Source organism: Empidonax traillii, unplaced genomic scaffold (genome assembly GCF_003031625.1).
Source record: "Empidonax traillii isolate 1590-97213 ecotype Southwest subspecies unplaced genomic scaffold, ASM303162v1 scaffold50:size1795014, whole genome shotgun sequence".
NCBI lineage: Eukaryota > Metazoa > Chordata > Aves > Passeriformes > Tyrannidae > Empidonax > Empidonax traillii.
This window is the reverse complement of record NW_020955243.1, coordinates 43,068-62,619: the sequence shown is the minus strand read 5'-3', so window position 1 is coordinate 62,619 and position 19,552 is coordinate 43,068. Positions and strand designations below refer to the sequence as shown.

At 43.8% G+C, this 19,552-nt stretch overlaps 1 protein-coding gene across 7 annotated transcripts in view; it reads left to right on the top strand.

Annotated features, from left to right (window-relative positions):
• FGGY (FGGY carbohydrate kinase domain containing) overlaps positions 1-19,552 on the top strand; it is a 148,109-nt gene that overhangs the window by 121,040 nt on the left and 7,517 nt on the right. For 4 of the 7 annotated variants that reach the window (XR_003570671.1, XM_027879032.1, XM_027879030.1 and 1 more), the window contains 2 exons: positions 10,205-10,266; positions 13,462-13,653. Coding sequence is in view for 6 of the 7 variants with exons in the window: in XM_027879032.1 (XP_027734833.1) it covers positions 10,205-10,266; positions 13,462-13,653 (254 nt within the window). In the remaining variant the exon portion in view is untranslated. Of the gene's footprint in view, positions 1-10,204; positions 10,298-10,332; positions 10,432-11,420; positions 11,670-13,438; positions 13,657-19,552 lie in introns of those variants that run through there. The other 3 variants (XM_027879031.1, XM_027879034.1, XM_027879035.1) reach the window with 3 other exon arrangements.

Sequence of the window (19,552 nt, the reverse complement as noted above, 5' to 3'; positions counted from 1 at the left end):
AGCTTTGCGAAGGGTTAACAGTGGCTGAGCTGTAACAATGGAGGGTTTCATGTTGTGAAAGCTGCATACAAGAGAAATTAATTTGAAACCAATAAATCTCCTTTGCAAAGGGCTCTATAAAAAGCTGGCATACCATGATAGCTCCAAACACTCACTGACCTCGCTGAGGTTCTGCTCGGTGACCTACCAGTGAAAAGCTCCATGAGCCATTTGAGTCTCTGCTATTCATCTCTTTTCCCAGCTTGCTGTCTTTAAATGAAAGGACAGATCCTCAGCAGCAGGAATTGGGTAAATTCTTAGGATCAGCTGAATGGTGAAGCACAAAGTGTTTTTATTTCAGTTGTGTCCCACATTGACCAGGTTTTCTTCCTGAGTGTTTGATACTAATCTAGTGGTGTTATTGATTGTCATGGAATACACAAGAAACTGAGGTGCAGAAGGCTTGTGTGACTTGTCCATGGTTAAAATTCAGGAGCCAATTAATTCAGCTTCCCTCCTTACAGTCACAGAAACTGTGCTGGAAAGAGCTTTCCCTATAAGCACTTCAGGAGAAGTGGAATTTCTTGCTGAAGTGACTGAAAGGGCAAGGTTTGCTTGGGGACAGGAGCCACAGGGTGCAGCTCACTGGGCTTCTTAAAAACTGGGAAATAGGATGGGGCAACCAAGTAAAAGTAGGAATGATGAGTGGCTGGGTGAGAGCATCCCTCTGGAAGGATTCTGTGCTGTTCCCTGGCAGTGCTGGGGGGCAGGTTTGGATTTGCTCATTAAAAGGGGTTTCGCAATATTGTTGTCATCAAAGGCTCTTCTGTGGCTCTGGGGCAGCTCGGGATTTATAGCCCTAGGTTTTGGTTTTGTGTGGAAAAATGTCAGATAGCCCAAATGGTGATAAGGGTTGCTTGACATTTATCAGCAAGAATAGTTTATTCCAAATTAGTTTGTTCAAGTTGGTGCCTACAGTTTTTCTGTGCAATAAATGTGATTGCAGTGCACAGACAGGTTTGCATATAAAGAGGCTCTTGCTGACAGAGAAGTTTTAATTATAAAGAAAACTGTATTTACCATTTCCCAATGGTCTCCAAGAGATACAAGCCAAAGTTTTTAGGTGCCAGGGGAGCAGAACACCCATTCTGATGCGGCTGTTACAGTTTCTCATATAAATCTCCCTGAATTCTGTGTCCACAGAATCCCACAGGTCAGGTTGAGAATCTCCCTTGCTGCTGTTAGAGCACATTTGGCAACAGACTGGCCATCCCATCTGTCAGACCAGGCTTCCCAGATGTTTAAGGAATCAAGAGCTTCCTGAAATTGTTTAGCACTATGTATCCAGGATTTAAAATGTTTTTTTTAGAAACAGCACTCTTTTTAGAGGACAGTTCTAGTGGCAGAAGAGCAAATGAGAGCAGTAGCTTCTCATCCCTGGCTGCCTCTGATTTCCAGCCCTGAAGAAGAAAGGATGTTCAGTTTTTAACAGAAAAAATATCCTCAGCATATCATAGAGTCATAGAATGGTTTGGGTTGGAAGAGACCTTTAAAGGTCATCTAGTCCAACCCCCTGCAATGATGAGTGTGCCTTGCTTCAGCTTCACTCAGTTTAGTCACTTGTAGCCTCTAATTTGGGAAAGAAAAATACTTTCTGGAGCAGTTTTGCTACAAAAGGTTGCTGACCCCTTGTCTGTAGCAATTGTGGCAAGGAAAGCAAATGCCTTTTGCCATGGACAGCTGCCTTCTCTGGGCTGTGCTTCACAGTAAAATACCAGTTTTCTCTTAAACTTTAGTTTTCTTGTTGGACATAGGATATATGTAAGGTTCCTAGAAAAACTTTCTTCATATTTTAATGACTTTTACCCACTGTGTAACATCTGAACCTTTGGTATACAGTAGTGAAAGACTTTTTTTCTAAAGGTCTCATTTTTTATGAGCCCCTGTCCAGGGTAATTTCCCAAATGCAGTCCAGATTGGGCAAAATTTAAGTATATTTCTGAGGTACAGTTTTTTTAATAGTAAACCACACATCAGATTAACTAGATAAAAAATAATCCCAAATCAAAACTCACAGCAGGGATTTCCCTCATTAACCTCAGGTAGACACTGGAGCATGGCAAAGAGTATTTCTGAAAGATGAGGGGAAAGGGAAAGTCTCCTCAGCTAGTGCTGGAAACAGGGAAAAAATAATTAGAGTGAAATGTTGCAAATAATTTTGTTTCTGTGATGGAGTAACCCTAAAGCAAAGTATAGGGAGAAGTTGGTTTTATGACAAAATCCCAGCTAGATACCCCAAAAATGCTCAAACCCACCGAGTGGGGAAATGAACAGAGAGACGGATTAATTAGATCGAAAAAATGTTTTGACAGCATAAAGGAACATATGGAAAGAATTGAGAGAACCTGATCCAGGTCCCCATGTGTAAATGATGCCTTAGCCATAGCTCATAAAGCAAATACAGATGCAAAAAAAAAAAAAAAAAAAAGGAAAAAAAACCCCTTTCCTATCCCCTCCCCCCAGTAAATCCCAACCCATTGCCAGATGGCAAATAAAAGTTTGAACTCGGTGACTAAAGGCGAGGAAAACTGTATGTTTAGTGTGAATGTGGAAAGAAATCAGCTGAATAAATCTGAATTTTGCACCCTGAAGGAAATGGTGCAGTTCAGCTAAATATTGTGTCAAGTCACAACCAGGCATCAGGATATCCTGTGTGGATGCTTGGTCCTCAGCTTCTCTGTTTTATCCTTCCCTGTCCAAATCATGGAATCACAGAATGGTTTGGGCAGGGACACCTTCCACTAGACCAGGTTGCTCCATCCAACCTGGCCTTGAACACTTCCAGGGACAGAACACCCTGTGTCAGTGCCTCACCACCCTCACAGGGGAGAACTGCTTTGTTTTGTTGTGCATGTCTGTGGAATCACACACCCACCCTGCCTGCCCCAAAGGTTTTAACATCTAAAACTGAGAGTAAAAGCACTGGGACAGGTGCTGTAAGCAGAGCCTGTAAGGAGAAGGGAGCCAGAGAAGGAAAAAAGCTTGTTGCAGGTTGTGCAGAGGAGCAGCGTGCCAGGATTAGTTTACTCCATCCCCAGAAGTTGGGAGAAGGCTATTTTAGCAGTGCCCTGCGTTGGAGACTGATGGAGCAATCTGGTGACTCCCAGGTGAGCTTGTGTCCTGTTAAACACAACTGCCTGTCAGCATAGCATTGCCAAGCCTAAAAAGTGGGTTAAATCGATATATTTTCATGTGGTTTATATGGACAAACCTCAGTCTACTCTGACAGCTATGCTGTGTGTGGTTAACGAATTTATTCCACCTCAGAAGGGGGTGAGGGAAATGTGCTGTCTGTGCCAGGAGGTGCTGGAGTCAGGAACCTGTGCCAGCTGTGGCATTGCCACCCACAGCGTGGGTCCGGCGAGGAGGCCCCGGGATCTCCACGCAGACCCTGGGGAGTGAACACTCACTTCATGGATAAGCTGTACAAGCTCGTGTCAGGGTAAGAACAGCTAAACCCTGCCCCAGCCTGCTTGGATGTTGCCCTTAGACTGTTGATTCATGGCACCCAGTGCCAGCAATCTGTGAGGTGAAACAGGAGCTGAACACTTGGGCTCTTTCCATTGCCTGGGTAAGCCGAAACCCCTGCTAAGCCGTCAAGTTGGCGTCCAGGCAGCTCTGGGCACTGAGAGGTGCCAGTAACAGAGCCCTTACAAAGCAAACTGCTTAATTATTTGATAGTCAAAGGCAACTTGGGGGAGTGCAGAGTCAAATCAACAACTAACCAATCTATATTTAGTAGCAGTGTGGTTGGAGCTTAGACGCAAAGATAGTTTCCAGCTGATAGATGATGTGGCAATCATAGCTGACCCTCGTCCCATTCTAAATTTGGGCTGTGGAATAAGTCATTAATATCATTGCTGGCATGGCCAGCCACCCTCACAGCAGCTGCCCTGCCACTGCTGCTCCTCTTAGGGCTGTGCCCGTGGCTGCCCAGCCTGTCTGAGCTCTGGGGGACACTCAGTGACCCAGCCTGTCTGACTCCCTGTAGCCACTGAGGCAAAGTCAGTGCTTTGGAGGTAGAAGTGGTGCTGTGACCTCACCTGCACTTGTCTCTGCTCTTAGGAGCTCTCTTCCATTTGTCCCTGATGCTAAGGAGTGAAAACTGTGCTCTGATGGTACAGGACTGGTTGAGTGATCTGTGCTTCAGTGCAGTAGGGTGAGAGCTCCATGTACCACCCACAGTGCAAAGTTAGGGGCAAAGCAAACTGGGGAAACAGGGCACAGCCTATTTCAGAGAGAGAAATTACTGAAAAATCACTGAAAATGAAAAGACTAAATTACATGTCCCAAATAACTCAGGGAATTTGTGGAAACTTTATGGATCCTGATTCAGCATTTGAACGGGAAAACCACCTTGTCTCAATACTGAGGATCCATCCAGTTGGCCTCTGTCAACTCAGGTTGGATGGTTGAAAAGTAGAATAATGTTGGGCTTCTTCTAAGCTACCTGCCTGATTCCCTTCCACAACAGTTTTCAGCATACTGATGTATAAATTATTCCTCTAGGATTGGCCAGTGCTGTTACTGAACATATGGATAGCGAGATTCCAGAGGCCAGTGACTTTTCCTGGAAGACAAACTTGAGCTCAAGTCCTGAGCTGGTATCCCATTTGCTGGACCTCCATCCTTCTATCCCCTTCTCCCTCCTCCTCTGCAGTCTCACGTGCACAGACACAGACAGACAGAGACACTTTTTGTCTCTGAGGCTTGATATGGACCCAGAAATCAATGTTGGATCAGAGCAAAAGGAAAATACAAGCTTGTGTGAAATTTTCCACCTTTCCACTAAATGAATCAAAGCCAAATTTTCACACTTTGGTCTTAGGTGTGAAATTTTTGCTCGGCTCTATTATTTATCCATAATGTGTTTTAAAACTTGGCTTGCTCCATTCAGAATACCACAGAGAATTGAGTTACAGATTCTGGGCTTTGTGCACGCTCCAAGATCTGCCCCTATAACTCAAACAAATTTAAGGGGGGGAAAAAAACTCACTAGAAAAATATTGTATATGGTCCATCACATGCTTTCTTCATGCAGTCATATACCACTAAAAAGTAATGTTCTGCTAGGCCTGTGTTACAGAAATACATTCATGTAACTCCTGTAAGCGTAGATAAGATGGATTTTGCATCTCCAGGCTGTGGAACAAACAATCCCTAAATAAAAGCCTATAAAGAAATAGAAGCCTTAGTCAAAATTCTTAGAAAAGTTTAAAAGTGTTTCCTGAACATCAGCATTTCAAGAAATCTATTTATTCCTCTCAAATCCAAATATATCTGTGACTGGACTTCTTAAAATGATGCTAAAGAGCATCTGTTAGTCTGAGCTTATGTGCGTGGAATAGACATGAGTGAGAGGGAGGTTCTTCACTGGCAAAGAACAGTTAAAATTATTATATATAACATTATTTATTGTATTTGTGTTGAGAACTAGAAGTTTAAAGAAAGTCTGTTAGTTTAAAGGCTGTTACACCTGCTGAATCCTCAAATCAGCACAGATCTGGTGGGAAGAATGTTCCTACATCTCAGCCTGTTGTGGATAGGGCAACTTTTACATTCTTTCCTCTGCTGCTGGATCTGTGACAGGAAAGCTGTAAGAATCACTGGACAGTGGAGACTGGCCTGAGTGGGAGCATCGTGTCCCCACAGTTTGGTGCTTTGCTGTATGTGCAGCCAGGTGCTTTCAGCCACTGGAATTGTACAGGGAAGCTTTGAATGATATGTGGGTTTTTGTTGTTAATAACTACTCCAGGTAAAAGCCCAAAGATTTCTTGGGATTATTGAAATTACTTAAGTGGGGAGAACACATCTGGGAAATTGCATTTGTGCTGGAACTATCCATCTAACTTTGGATACAATTTTAAAGTACCTAAATAAAGCAACCCCCCAGTTTCTTAAAGGGACTGATGTTCCCAGCTCATTCGTTTCAGTGGGATTTTATTACTTCACTTCCTTAGCCAAGACTGACATCCCTAAATCTGACTTCTCATTAAGTCATTTATTTTCAGTAATACTCAGTCCTTGGGTCACTACTGAAAGCCAGACTTGGGGACTGTTCACAAGTGGGCTGATCTTCCATGGGTCCCTCTGTATCCTAAGGAAGATGGGCTCTTCTTGTAGGATGGGCAGGATGGTGCTGGGTGCTCCGAGGCAGCTGTTGGAGGATCCCACGGTGTAGGGAATTAGAGAAAACCAGGCTCCCAATCTAAAGCTATTCCTTGTGTGCTCCTCCTGTGGGCTCCCATGCCAGGCTGATGGGCTCATCCTGGTGCCTCTTGGTATGATAGAATAACTTGCTGCACTGTGGCCACACAGGGTTAAGAACCTTTTCCTTCCCATCACTGAAGGGCAAACAGCTGAAATGTCCAGCTTTAAGTTGCTGTGTCAAAGTAGGCTCTCCACAGGAGACAAGGTTTCCCTGGTTTCCAGTAGGGATTCCCTGGGAGATCTGCTACCTGTTGAGGCTCTACCCTGGATTCTTCAACTTATCCCCTGCCCCAGATGGTGCTGGAGAGATGAATTGAGCCACCAGGACCAAGTGGATGTGAATGATCTTCCCAGCAGCAAAATCTTCCTTGTTCTGAAGTCTTGGTGGCCTTGGTGAGTTTGGTTCCCTGGGCCTGTTCCTTCTGTCCCGGGCAGGGTAACCCTGTTGGACTGACTCTCTCCATGGAGAGCAGAGTGTTTACTGCCTTGTATCTGTCTCAGCGTTGACACTCCAACAAAAGGTTAGAAATCATGAATGCATCCCTTTATTCCTGCTCCACAGTGCCTCTCTTTTTTTCTGTGTAAACCCTTCACTTGCCTCTTGCCCAGCCTTTAGAAATGATGATCAAATGCGAACTTTCAGGGGTTATTTATAGCATAGCCTTTATGGAAAGAGAAAAGAAATGATTAAAAAGCAATTTTACAAAATATTTTGTTTTAAGAGAGAATTCATTGTGTTTTAAATCACTATATTCATTGTGCTGTCTAGACTGGCAAACAAAGAAGATAGAGCGTCATTCAAATTAAGATTGTGAAATTCTTGGTGACTGGAATTATGGATTTGGATGTCAACCCTCCAACAAACTATTTCTGAACAGCAGTATTATCACTTTGCTATATTTAAGGCTTTGTTGGAGACAGAGCAGTGCACAAGGTTGATTCGATTCAGTAAAGCAATTCTAATGTTCCTTTGTTTCCCATTTCATTATAAATTCATATTTTTCAATGTTCTGTTCTTCTTTGTCCCCAGAAAATTGTTGAAAAGACTCTCCTCTGGGAGTAAAGTTTTTTGTTCAAACTAACAATGACCAAACTGACTTTAAAACACAGGAAAACACACAACTGAAATGTGAATTAAGAGAGGGAATTAATTTAGGATATTTTGAGCAACACAGAATGGGTGAGTTGTTGAAAATTGCTGGTTGTGTATTTTTTTGACATGTTAATTCCACATAACCATGGTAGTTGCTGTGAGACTTTTGCTGTGGATTCTCAAAGATCTGGGTATTTTCTGTAGATTTAAAAACACAAAAATATTTTAGCAGATAAACTGGAAACACTGCTTGGGCACCTTCCTCCTTAGCTCAAGGTGGCTGGCTGAGGGGACCAGGCCCTGTTTCCTAGTTTAGATCAGGCCTTGAGGGACCAGTTTTCCTTTAGGGACCTCTCCATGGGAGCGGTGACACCCTCTCCAGCTGCCTGACGGACGATGAGGAATCTGTGCACAGGGGTTTCAGGGTTGGGGAGACCTCCCAGGGAGTGTGGGAAGCTCTCAGCAGCCTTGTGGAGACTTGGTTTCACCCTTTGAAGACTCTACGAAGCACTTGGTCTGGAAGCCGGGCCCCAGCAGGGCAGTGGAGCCACAGGTGGGGAGGGGGACGTGTGGAGGGACCCTGAGCCGGGTGGGATTGCCATGTGGAGCCAGGATGCCCTCAGCCTCCCATGCCTGGGGGAGCCTGTTCTCTCCTGGACCAGCCCAGGAGACCTGGGGTTTGATGGGTTACAGCAGAAAAATAAAACCTGTGTGGACATGGGTTTATCTCCAGGCTGGCTGACTGCCCAAAACAGCAGCAAGGCTTGTGCTGCACTGGAAGGTGTAAGAGGCCCCAGAGCAAAGCACAGCACGAGCGTGTGGAGGCAGGAAATATCCTGGGAATGGTGCTGTTTGTGTCCTGGTCTCTTAACTCAGGCAGGCCTGAGTGTGCAGGGAGCAGGGAATGGCAAAGTCCATCCCTCCCTTTCATTTTGGTTGCACCTGTGATAAAAGTGGATTTTGTCTGAGATGTTTAGACCGTTTACATGTCTTGGCTTTATTTCTGTTTAGCATCTCCAGGGCAATTAAAAAAGAGGTGTAAAGCAGGGAGCAGAAAGCAAGGTGAGTCTTCCATTAGTGAGAGAAAGGGCTGCAAGGGGCTTTGCCTTTGCCTTACATTTTCTTTAAGGCACAATGGAAGAGCAGTATTCATTGTGACAGAGAGAATTGGCTTTTACTTGTAGGTTTTTCTTCTGTGTCTTCATTTTTTTTTTTTTTTTTGATATCTCGAAATCCAGCTGGCCATGTAATGGAATTGTAAGAGACTGACTGTTGGAAACAAGGACAACGCTGGAGCATTGTCAGCATCACCTGTTAAAGGACAGGGAATAAAATGCCTGTTTCTCTTACTGGGAAGGATATCAACCTTTCCATGCCAGTATTTTAATCTGGCGGATGTGCAGAGTCTCAGTGCCAGCAGGCTCACATGTCCCATGGAAAGGAACACACTATCTTGCTGGAAGTGTTATTTCAAGGGTGTTTCTTGGGGAATCAAAGCACAATCAACCTCTGCACATAGGAAAGAGAATGGGCAAATGAGAGCACAGAAATATTCCCTGCTAGTTTATCAGCAGCCCGAGCAGAGTGAAATCGTGACTGCACACACCGGCAGTGCTTTTTACTTCAGTAGAGCCACGATTTCATCCAGTATCGACACCCTGAAGTTGACAAAAGTAGAAAGTAGGTGTTCCATGTTCTAGTGGGACATTTGGACTGGCAGGATGAAAGGACACTCCCAAAACATGCCAGGTGATACTGCAGGTTCAGTCAGGCAGAGCTGATCCTTGGAGCCTCCCTGCCTGCCTTGGGCTGTGACACTGTGCTGACATTGCTAATCTACTTGTAAATTCTAGGAAATCCTTGGCTGTGAAGTGCTGGATTGGTGGAAAGCACAGATTTCACTACAGCAGATATTACAGCCTGTAAAATCATCCAACCCTTCTAAAGATGCAGCTGGGTGTAGCAGTTGGGTGGAAGGTTCCAGCAGCAGCACAGGCTGCCTGTTCTCCAGGGTCATCCTGATTCTTAGGCACTACATTAGAGCTGTTTCAGGGTTGTGCTTAGAAACTATGAACATTGATTTAGTCACACAGTGATTCTTTAATCCTGATATTTAGTGCTGTTAACATTCTTCCATCTAAAAGCTATTGCTTTGATGCTCCTTGTGAAATCACTGAGTGTCTGCTGCCACCACCCTATCCTGAGAGCTTGGTCCCCTGTGAATTTCACTGATTAGTGTCTCATTCCAGGAGGATTGTTCAGGAGAATCCATGGAAAATCAGAATCTCACAGAGATCAGGAGAGGAACCAAATTACTCATTTCTCTCCCTTCCACGCGTGACTGTCCCAAACTCCTCTAGGGGGTTCTGCAAAATCTGACTTTGTTTTGGCCAAAAGCAGAGCAGGATCAGAGTTTGCCTCTTTGAGGGAAATTGTGGGCTCCAGAACAGACCTTTTCAGGTTACCTTTAGCTTCTGGAGCACCCTCCTTGCTGCAGGGAACCGACACTTTCAGAATCTGATTATGGGATCTGATGTACAGTATCACTTTATTTGAGAAACTCCCCTCTGGGGACACAGTGTTTAACATTTCCTTTGGTTACTGTAAATAATAGAAGATAAGTCTGTTCCGCCTGGGACTCCCAGTGAGAAAGAGGAACAGATTTTGGTGATGAGGGGTCTGCAGTGCTTTGTTCTCATGACTACTATATAATGGGATTGAACATATTTGCTGCCATCTGGCCTGCGCAGCCGAAACAAAATACATCACTAATGTTCCAATTGGTTTTGAAACATCTTGTTCTCGTCAAAAAGTATTTTAAACCAAAACAGGCTTTTCCAGCTTGTGTTTGTCTTTTCCTAGGAGGCCATGGCGAAAATGGGGAAAATTGGGAGAGTCGTGCAGCCCAACCATGAGCACAAAAGGTAACGCTGGGATTGTTGTGTTCCCCTGGCAGAGTTCAGGGGGGGTGAAGTTGGGGTCTGGAAATGAAGTTGGAGTGTGTCTCTTTATATCCCTGTTCGTGTACAGTAGTGTTGAGCACCCAGATTTTTGTAGTGTCACAGTACACTCTATTTTTAAGATTGTTTTTAAGGATTACTTCTATTCTTTTAAGTTTTTATTATTTCTTCTATATTTTTAAGGATTATATTATATTTGAAGGGTTATTTATGTTGAATTTTTAAGGACTATAATATATTTGAAGGGTTATTTATGTTTTTAAGGATTCCATGGGCGGTGGCGCGCGGGCTCCCCCTGGCGGCGGGAGCGGGTCCGCGCGCCCCAGAACGGGGTGGGGGGACACGGGGGGGACACGGGGGGGACACGGGGGTCCCCTCACCACAGGGCACACATTGAGGGGCTGGAGCGTGTCCAGGGAAGGGAAAGGAGCTGAGGAAGGGTCTGGAGCACCAGGAGCGGGTGAGGGAGCTGGGGGGGCTCAGCCTGGAGAAAAGGAGGCTCAGGGGGGACCTTCTGGCTCTCTGCAACTCCCTGACAGGAGGGTGGAGCCAGAGGGGATCAGGTTCTGCTCCCAGGAAACAAGCAACAGGACAAGAGGAAACGGCCTCAAGTTACACCAGGGGAGACTTAGGTTGATATGAGGGAAAATTCCTTCATGGAAAGTGTTGTCCAGCCCTGGCACAGCTGCCCAGGGCAGTGGTGGAGTCCCCATCCCTGCAGATATTTAAAAAACATGTGGATGTGGCACTTGGGGACATGGGCTAATGGTGGCCTTGGCAGTGCTGGGGGAACAGTTGGACTTGGAGGGCTTTTCCAACCTGAATGATTCTGTGGAGCCCCAGTGTCTCCCCACTCCCAGGGCAGAGAACTCTGGGGAAAAGCTGTCTGAGAAGCAAAGCTGGCTGTAGGGAAAAGGTGTAATTACAGCCTGAAATCACTCGTTCGGGTGGAAACCGTGCTCTGGCAGCGCACAGAGAGGGCTCTGATCCTGGCAGAAGCTGTAATTAGGAAAGAGTCAAAGTCTCTTTGATGTTGAGGGAAGGCACTAAATGTGTGTATTACAGGGGATTTAGATCTTCAAATCTCAGGCTTTGTTGAAATTAATTTCCTTACACAGATTTTATGACAAGAAATATGAAGTATTTTTGAAGCTTGTGGAACATCAGAGGGAGTATCGCTCCATCATGAACAGCTTGTGATCCAGAGGGATGTAGTCTGGGAATAGCAGGGATAATGAATTTCCAGGCACGTGTGATGCGGGTAATTTCTTCTTACTGTACTGTCCATGTTAAAAATATACTTTTATCATTTCAAATATACATTTTAATTTTTAATGAGAAATAAAATGCACTCATTTCGTTGTGAAGCACTGGGTATTTCCTGTCAATAATCCGTGCACTCCAGGGACAAGGAATATTCATCTGTTCCAGTCAGAGAACACAGAATAACAATCTGCAGGTACCCCAGTGCTGGTATTTGGACTGGCAGGAACAGCACAAGGAGCAACATGACTCACTCTGATGGACTTGAGTCCACAGAGTCAATGTTCATGTAGGTAGACTCCATCTTACACCCTTAGCTTGAGAGAAATTCCTTCTTTAGCATCGGCATAGGCTGCAATTCCCAGTTAAATGCAAACAGAAGTCACACAATAACAAAATTGGACTTGGAGTATTTGGAAAATAATAGTTTCTGCGTTTTTTTTAATGTTCGTAGTCAGTCCTGAAAAACATCTGGTAATTTTTTTAAAGAAACAATGCACTTCCTGCCTTGTAGTTCATGGAAAAGCAATTGTTGCCATTTCCAAAGTACCCATTGTTAGCAGAAACAGCTTTACAAGTTCAGGGACATAATTAAAGACAATGAAAGTTGATGGGAATAAAATGAAGAAACATCACAACACAAAGAGTAAAACAAGCAAGAAAACGACTGAGACACGGTGGTGTGTCAGAGCTTACAGCTCTAGGGCATGATAAAATATGGCAGCTGGGAATACAGAGAGGGGAAAAGCAGTTGGAGAGCAGTGTGTTGTAAACAACAAATATTCATAAATTTTAATGTATCTATTTCAATACACAATTAATGGGTAAAAATGAAGCCCACAGACTCCAAATGGGTAGCAAATGTTCAGATTATACAGGGACAGATGTGCAGGGTTGGCTGGCACTGTACCAGTGCTTCTGCTCTTTGCAGCTCAACACAAACACACACACAAACAACTTCAGCAAAGTTTCCATAAACTTCCTGCTTTTTATATGAATATCATCAAACTGGCCTTGATTTCTCTGGCTGAACTGGTACCAAGCTTAGTGATCATGAGGAGTGTATGGAGTTTAGAAAGGAAACAAATAGCCCCACTGCTTTGGTGTAAAATGTAGATGCACAAAGTTAAGGAATCTCTGTACCTTGCGTGGGCTTGTACAAAACAGTTACACAGAGATTTGTCCACATTTCCTACATGGCTTTTTAATGCTTTTCTCCCCTTGTAATACTTTTACTTTATAGCTGCGTTTTTGTTGCAGGACAGTGTTACTACCAGTTTTACATTATACATTTTAAAATCTGACTGTTCTCATTGCAGAGCTGTAAGAAATTCCTATCCCAGTGTCTGGGAAATCAGCTGTGATAACACAAACACTGGTACAGGATTTTGCAGTGAGACTGTCTGACCATCCTTGTGTTATACAAGACTTAGCAAATTGTACAGCTTGTCGAGTTCCCAAATTAAAATTTAATTCAAATTGAGCCGAGATGTAAAATGTTAAAGCTCAGGAGTTCTAGCACTCTTCAGCTGCAGGTCGATGGGCATTTAATGTTAAGCGCTGTTTGTGGCTTTAGGCACTTTCAATTCAGGCTCTTTGAATGAAGTTACAGAAAAATGCAACATGAGAGAGTTTAGCAAGTGCACAGGGTAAGACTGACCTCCAAGGCTTCATACTGAGTCACTAGGCAGTGCCAAGCACTGCTGGGTCCTGCTGCAGCCTGTGCCACCAGCAGAGGGACAAATCCATCACAAGTGTCCCCAGTCCAAGAGAAGCCCATTCACTGCTTGGTGAAGTTTGCCCAAGGACCCAGCTGGAGCCAGTCAGGCCCAGGCCTTGCCACCCTCACCCATTAGGTGCAATTTGCTGACAGATGTTTATCATGCAACTTAAAAGAAGGGGAACCACCCTGTCATCAGCTGCTCCAGGTATCCTGCAGAGAGGCCCAGGCTTTACATCAAATGGAGAAGACAAGCATAGGATGGTTCCAAAGGAGCAAAGAGCAGCTCTGAGGAAAAAATGCATGAGACACCCCCAGGGGAAGATTCTTTGCAAGGCAAGAGGCAGGAAGAGCAGCATGTCATACAGGTAATCTGCAAACTGAATATTCCCATGACATAGGTTATTTTGCATCCCGATGCTTGCAGTGTTTCAGTTCAATGTGTCTCTAAGCATTTTCAGATTCAGAGCTCTTGAATGAAGAACCTTTCTGTGCTGTGTGAATGTCCCTATGCTGTTCAACCATTGTGCAGTATCCAGAGGAACACTTCTAACAGGGATCCCCACTTCCCCAGACCTTGGAAAAGAAAGTATACTGCCCAGCATTGAATCCCTTGGGGAACTGGTCTTAATGGCTGCACTGGTGTGTGCCTGGATTGAGAATTTGGCATCGAGGGTAGGCTGTGAGTACTTGGAAATGAGGCCTCAAGTCTCACTCTGCTTTTGATAGGAAATGTAGGACTAAGTGATTGTTCCTCTTCATTAATGCTGTTGTGTTGGGTTAAAAATTAATGTTCCCCTCCACAGGGCCTAGTTTAGTCTGTAGGTTAAAACAGACTCCACAGGTCTTTCAGGCTCCTTCCCAGGATGTGATAGGAGATGAAGGATGTGCTTTGGTGGTATCTTACACCCTGTCAAGAACAGGCCTTGTTTGTGCCCTCTGTGAAAATGAACGTAATTCTTTACTTTCTTTTTGATACATGGTTTTACTTTGCAAAGTGGCTGTGCAAAAATGGAGCCTTTGCTCTTCTACACTGGTATGTAGAGAGATGCACAGACCAACCAAGGGAGGGTTTCCTTTCTGCAGTTTATTTCCCTGGGGATAGCACCTTGTTCTTGCAGCTCCCTGGACTGTGTTTGAAGCCCTCAGGAATGCAGGTACCCTGTGGACAGAAGCATTGCTGCTACATCAAAGAGCTGTCCAGAGCCAATGAGGCTTTCAGGGTTGTGAGGGCCAGTTATCCCAGATAAACTAGCAGGCACTGCCAAGGAGCACACGTACCTCTGGAAAATCCAGTTGCCACATCCTTTCCAGTTCTTCTTACCCAGACAACTGCTGATTTCCAAGGACAACACAGAGAGGTCTCAAGAAAGAGGGCAGAGTGTGAGGGCAGGAAGATGAGGCTGCATGTGTAGTGACAGCGGTGGGTGACACACACCAATGTCAGGGCTGGCACCAACAGCAAAAACAGCAAAGCACAAACAGCATCTGATCAGAAGCAGCACAGCTTGACTTGCAGCTCCTGGGGCAGTGAGCAGTGTGACAGCTCAGGGGAAACAAAACCTCAACAATTAAACTGATCAAACCTGACAAGGACCCCAGTGCAAACAGCGGCACAACACTGAGCTGCCTTTGGGATGGAATTGTTCTGTTGAACTGAACAATTACCTTTGTTCTTCAAAATAACCAGCAAGTAGTTTTTTTTTTAAGCTGTGTTGTAATGAGAAGTCTCCAGGAGCCCTCAGTGCAAGGTTTCTGCACCCAGAATTATTTTGTCTGCTGTCACTGGAAAGGGGAATTTGGGATAAACCGTGCTTGAAATCCAGTATAACAATGTCCCTGATGCCATCAGTTACATCGTGTGTACAAGGACTGTGGATGTTAAATTTGGCCCAGAGGTATTCTTATGGACCTTGCTCTGACTTCTGCTTTTTACTCGTTTTTGTTCAAGTGCGGGGTTTTCCTTTGTGCCTGTTGTGTTTTGTTTGCACTCACAGAGCAGTTGGTTGGGCCCATGGCTGTGTTTATCCCTAAATCCCCATCCAGTCTGTATAAGCCCGGTCTGGCCCCCAGCTTCCAGCATCCCCTTGAGCTTTTGCATTTGGCAGCCATCACACCTGACCTCAGGAACTGCTTTGCCCCACTGGATTCAGATCCTATCTGCTGATCCAGTGGCAGCACTGCTGTGTCTGTGCTCCATCCCAGTGAGGTGGACAGGGCACTGGTGGGTCCCAGAGTTCTCCAAGGCCTTTCACAAAAGAACCCTGTGGAAATTAAGATTTGCTGCACGTGGAATCCTTTGTTTGGTAGAGGAAAGGAAGGATTCCTCTGAAGTTGACCTATTTGTTCTTTGGTGCATTTTTCATAAAATAGACAAAATCCTGTTTTAATCCAGCTCACTCCACAACCTTCTGAGGGAGCCTGTAGGTTTCTCTAAAATACCTCTGTGGTTATTGTTAATTAGAAAAAAATAATATTGCTCAAGGATCGCTTTTCAGTTGAACTTCCTGAACATATGGTTCAAACTGAAGCTGAAAAGGAAAACTTCAGGACAAACTGTATGAATTACTACTAATAATAAAATCAGACATTTTTTATAAGTCCACATTAATCTTCTTTAAAAGCTCTGGGTTGACCACATTTTTTAAATAAAACTTTTACCGGAGCGGAATTTATTAAGAGAGCTCAGTGTTGCCTTAGCTCTGATCCACAGGGCATCAAGAGAAGTTTTATTGCTGATTTCAGTCACAGCAGACTTAGATCTACACTGAATGGTTTTGATAAGCCCAATGTAAAGTTTTATTGGTTTAAGACATGAAAAACAGACATGTTACAGAGAGCACTTCTACTCTATAAACACAGCCATAACATGTATAATGCTTTGCAAGGAGTCAGTGCTTTGGAGTGTAAATAATGGTGTGTGGAGGAAAGTAAAGCCTGGCTAAACATATACAACTAACAGAAACAATATAGACCAAGCTTGTTCATGGTACTTCTCTGCAGATCTCAAAATTAAATACAAATAGTCTGTATCATTAGGTCATACTCACAGATGGGAAAGGGAAAATTGACCAGACCAGGAAAGAGGGAAGTTGATGCTCTTTGTTGTTATGTCTGTCCTTGTATTTGACTATAACTACTGTGGCATTATTTGAAACACATTTTGAGGCCATGTGCTCATTGTTTGTCCTGGAAGAGTTCTATTCAAAGCCTCGTTTTCCTGTATGTTATAAAACAGTGTTAGAAAAACATGAAACAACATAAAGGATTACATGGTGTCTCTCCTGAGGTGTCCTGGCTGTTGGGGATCCACTGATGTGTCGTGGTCTCAGAGGATGATGATGATGCTGGCAACAGTGACAAGGGGCTGTGCTGTGTGAGCATCATTTCAATCTAGAAGAAAAGCACACTTCCTAAAGATAAAAATGTGCTTTTATTGCACCAGATTTGCACCTTGTTCTTCCTTGTAAATATAACTTGCACTTGCTCTAAGGTTGTGGTTCTGACTCCAGTGCTGCAGAATATGGGCCTTAAAAATCCTGAAATCGCCTTTATAAATGGAATTATGAATGTAACTCCCTCCACTATTCTATGCTCCATCCTTGTATTCACTTGGAATAACTACTGAAGTGCTGTAATCCCAACCATATGGCTCAGAGCCTCGGAGAAGGCATTTAGCAGACACGTTTATCCAGAGAATTATGGTTTTACAGAGATTACAGTGGCTGGAGATGCTCTGGGGAAGGACAGGAGCCCACATCAGGGGCAGCCTCGACAGAAGAACCCTGTAAATCTGATCTGTCCCTTTCCTGTTAAACAGATCCTGGGCTGGAATAAACACTTACTGAGCATGTAATGAGATGTCTTTGAACATTTTCCCCCTGTATGACCACACAGATTTACTTAAAAAACAGTAAACAGATTAAAAAAGGCTTTATACATGGCTAGAAATTAACTTACTAAATTGTTTAATATGGAACTTCCGTGTTTTGTTTGTTTGTTTGTTTTGAGCTCATTTGAGAACCAAGTTTTTTAATTAGTTTTTTCTAATATTAGAATTCCAAGCCAGAAGAGAAAGGTCATTGTGTAGGTCTACCAGGTGAGTGTTGAGAAACCGGGTCTCTTGCCAGAGCCATGTCTAAAACTAAAGAGTTCACCAAATAAGTAATTTTAAATCAGCACTGTTGATATCAGTCTTTCCTCCTAGAATGAGGATCTGTAAATAAGAGGAACTGGGGGTTTCAAAAAAAAGTGTCAGAACATGAACTCGATGATCTCAGAGGGCTTTTCCAACCTGGACAATACTATGTTTCTATAAATACTGGAAAAGAATCTTTCTTCTTTACTGTTTGTGAAGTTATAAATGTATTTGTTTTTGATTCTCAAAAGAAGAATATCAGATGCCAAAGGCCTTTCCATTGTGTTCAGATTTTCCTCTCCCTGCACTGATAAGATTCTCTCCTGATGAAATAACAACCAATAACAAACAATAGCAAAGCTGGGATGGCCCTGTAGGATTAACTAAACCTCAGGATAGTCCAGGACACTGTGAGGTGAACTCCAGGCAAGAAGACTTTTTTTTTAACTCAGCACTGCCTGAAATTCACCCAGCACGTCCCACTCCTGTATTTTGACTTCCCTGCAGGACTGCAGGTATTTGCAGATCCAGAAGAGCATTATTTCAGGTATAAGCTGTGGTGGTTCCTGGCAGCTGGCATTGCTTCAGAGCTGTGTTTACAAACACTGCACACATGACATAAGCCCATTAGGTATCTACTCTTTATTTTTGCACAGTAATAACATACACGTTTCTTTAGCTTTGCCTCATACAACAAAGGGAACGAAATGTGTTTCTGATTATGCAATAGATACAGAGTCAAGGGAAACCCAGCATTCCCAGACCATAATCAATGGAAATTTTGAAAGGCTCTCCTGCCCCTTGCAGCCTCAACATGTTGAAACCTCTTGTGTATTTTGTATTAGCATGTGTTGTACAATAATTAACTTACTATATGACTCCTAGGGGACAAGTGATTATGGTTTATTTCCAGATGACTCATAAGCAAGTCTGCAGAAAGAGAGTTTGTGCTGCTCAGAAAAAAAGAAAATGGAATGTTTAGTGTTGCTGATGATCCCAGTTCTGGGTGCTGAGCACAGGCATCGTGTGAAGGGGCTGGAAACTCATCAGCTTCAGTTGACGTCCTGTTGAGACCCTGAGAATGCTCAAACTCTGCTCCCAGAGCATTTGAGTGAGGACTAGGATTACAGCAAAGAACCAGGCAGCGATCCTGCTCTGGGTGAACAGTATATGCATATATGGGAAAAAGAAAAATCATTTAAACCCAGTATGGTGACACCACATTTTTTATTTTCTCGTGATCTCTGAGTGAGTGAAGCAAAGTGGGAATCTCAACCAGCTCCAGCAGTGTGACAGAGGATGCAAAAGCAGGCAGTTCTTTACATACATGGTTCAGCCATGGACTTTCTTATGGATGCCAGAAGTTTCTGAGCCCAACAGGTACTGAGGCCCTGGTTTCACCCAGTAGAGCCATTCATTCCTGCTGTTGAATTAATAGAGCACTTGGGAGGAAAAAGAGACTTGGGGTCACCTTCAGCAAAGGCATCAGTGGCTTAGTCTTGTCCTGAGTAGATCAGCTAGGAAAAACATGCCAAACCTCTCATTTGTTTTTAATAGATTATATGCACATAATCAAATTTCTGATTTATTGAGTCCAAGCACTTAAAATGATGCTTGAGCTGGCTCTGTCCTGGTTATAAGGGGCCCTCCCAGCTGGATCTGATAGAAGGAGAAGACAGATGATATCTGACATCGCTGTGAGTCTGCCAGAATTAATTTACCCCTTCCAAAATCCTGAGCTGGCCTTTGAACATTTGAATGAGCAGACTGAATTAGAGATTACAGGAGTGATTATGGCAGTGAGGGTTTGTGTCGTGAGGCTTTGAGTTTTTGATGACATTAAACAGTCTTAACAAAATAAAATATTTAGTGTGACTTTGCCTACAATGACAGATTTTTAGGGAGCTTCCTCTCATGCAGTAGTTCTGTGTCCAATTGCAAAGAGCACAATTAAATTTGTCATTCCTCTTAGCATTTCAGGCTCAAAACTTTGTGACTGCCCACATAAGTGACTATTTCATGGCCTTGATTTGGATCTTGGTGCCTATATGTTGGTGTTTCTAACCCCTATCTTGGGATTCCTGCTACAGCAGAATGGGGTGGTAAAATGTTTAGCTCACTAGAAGTCA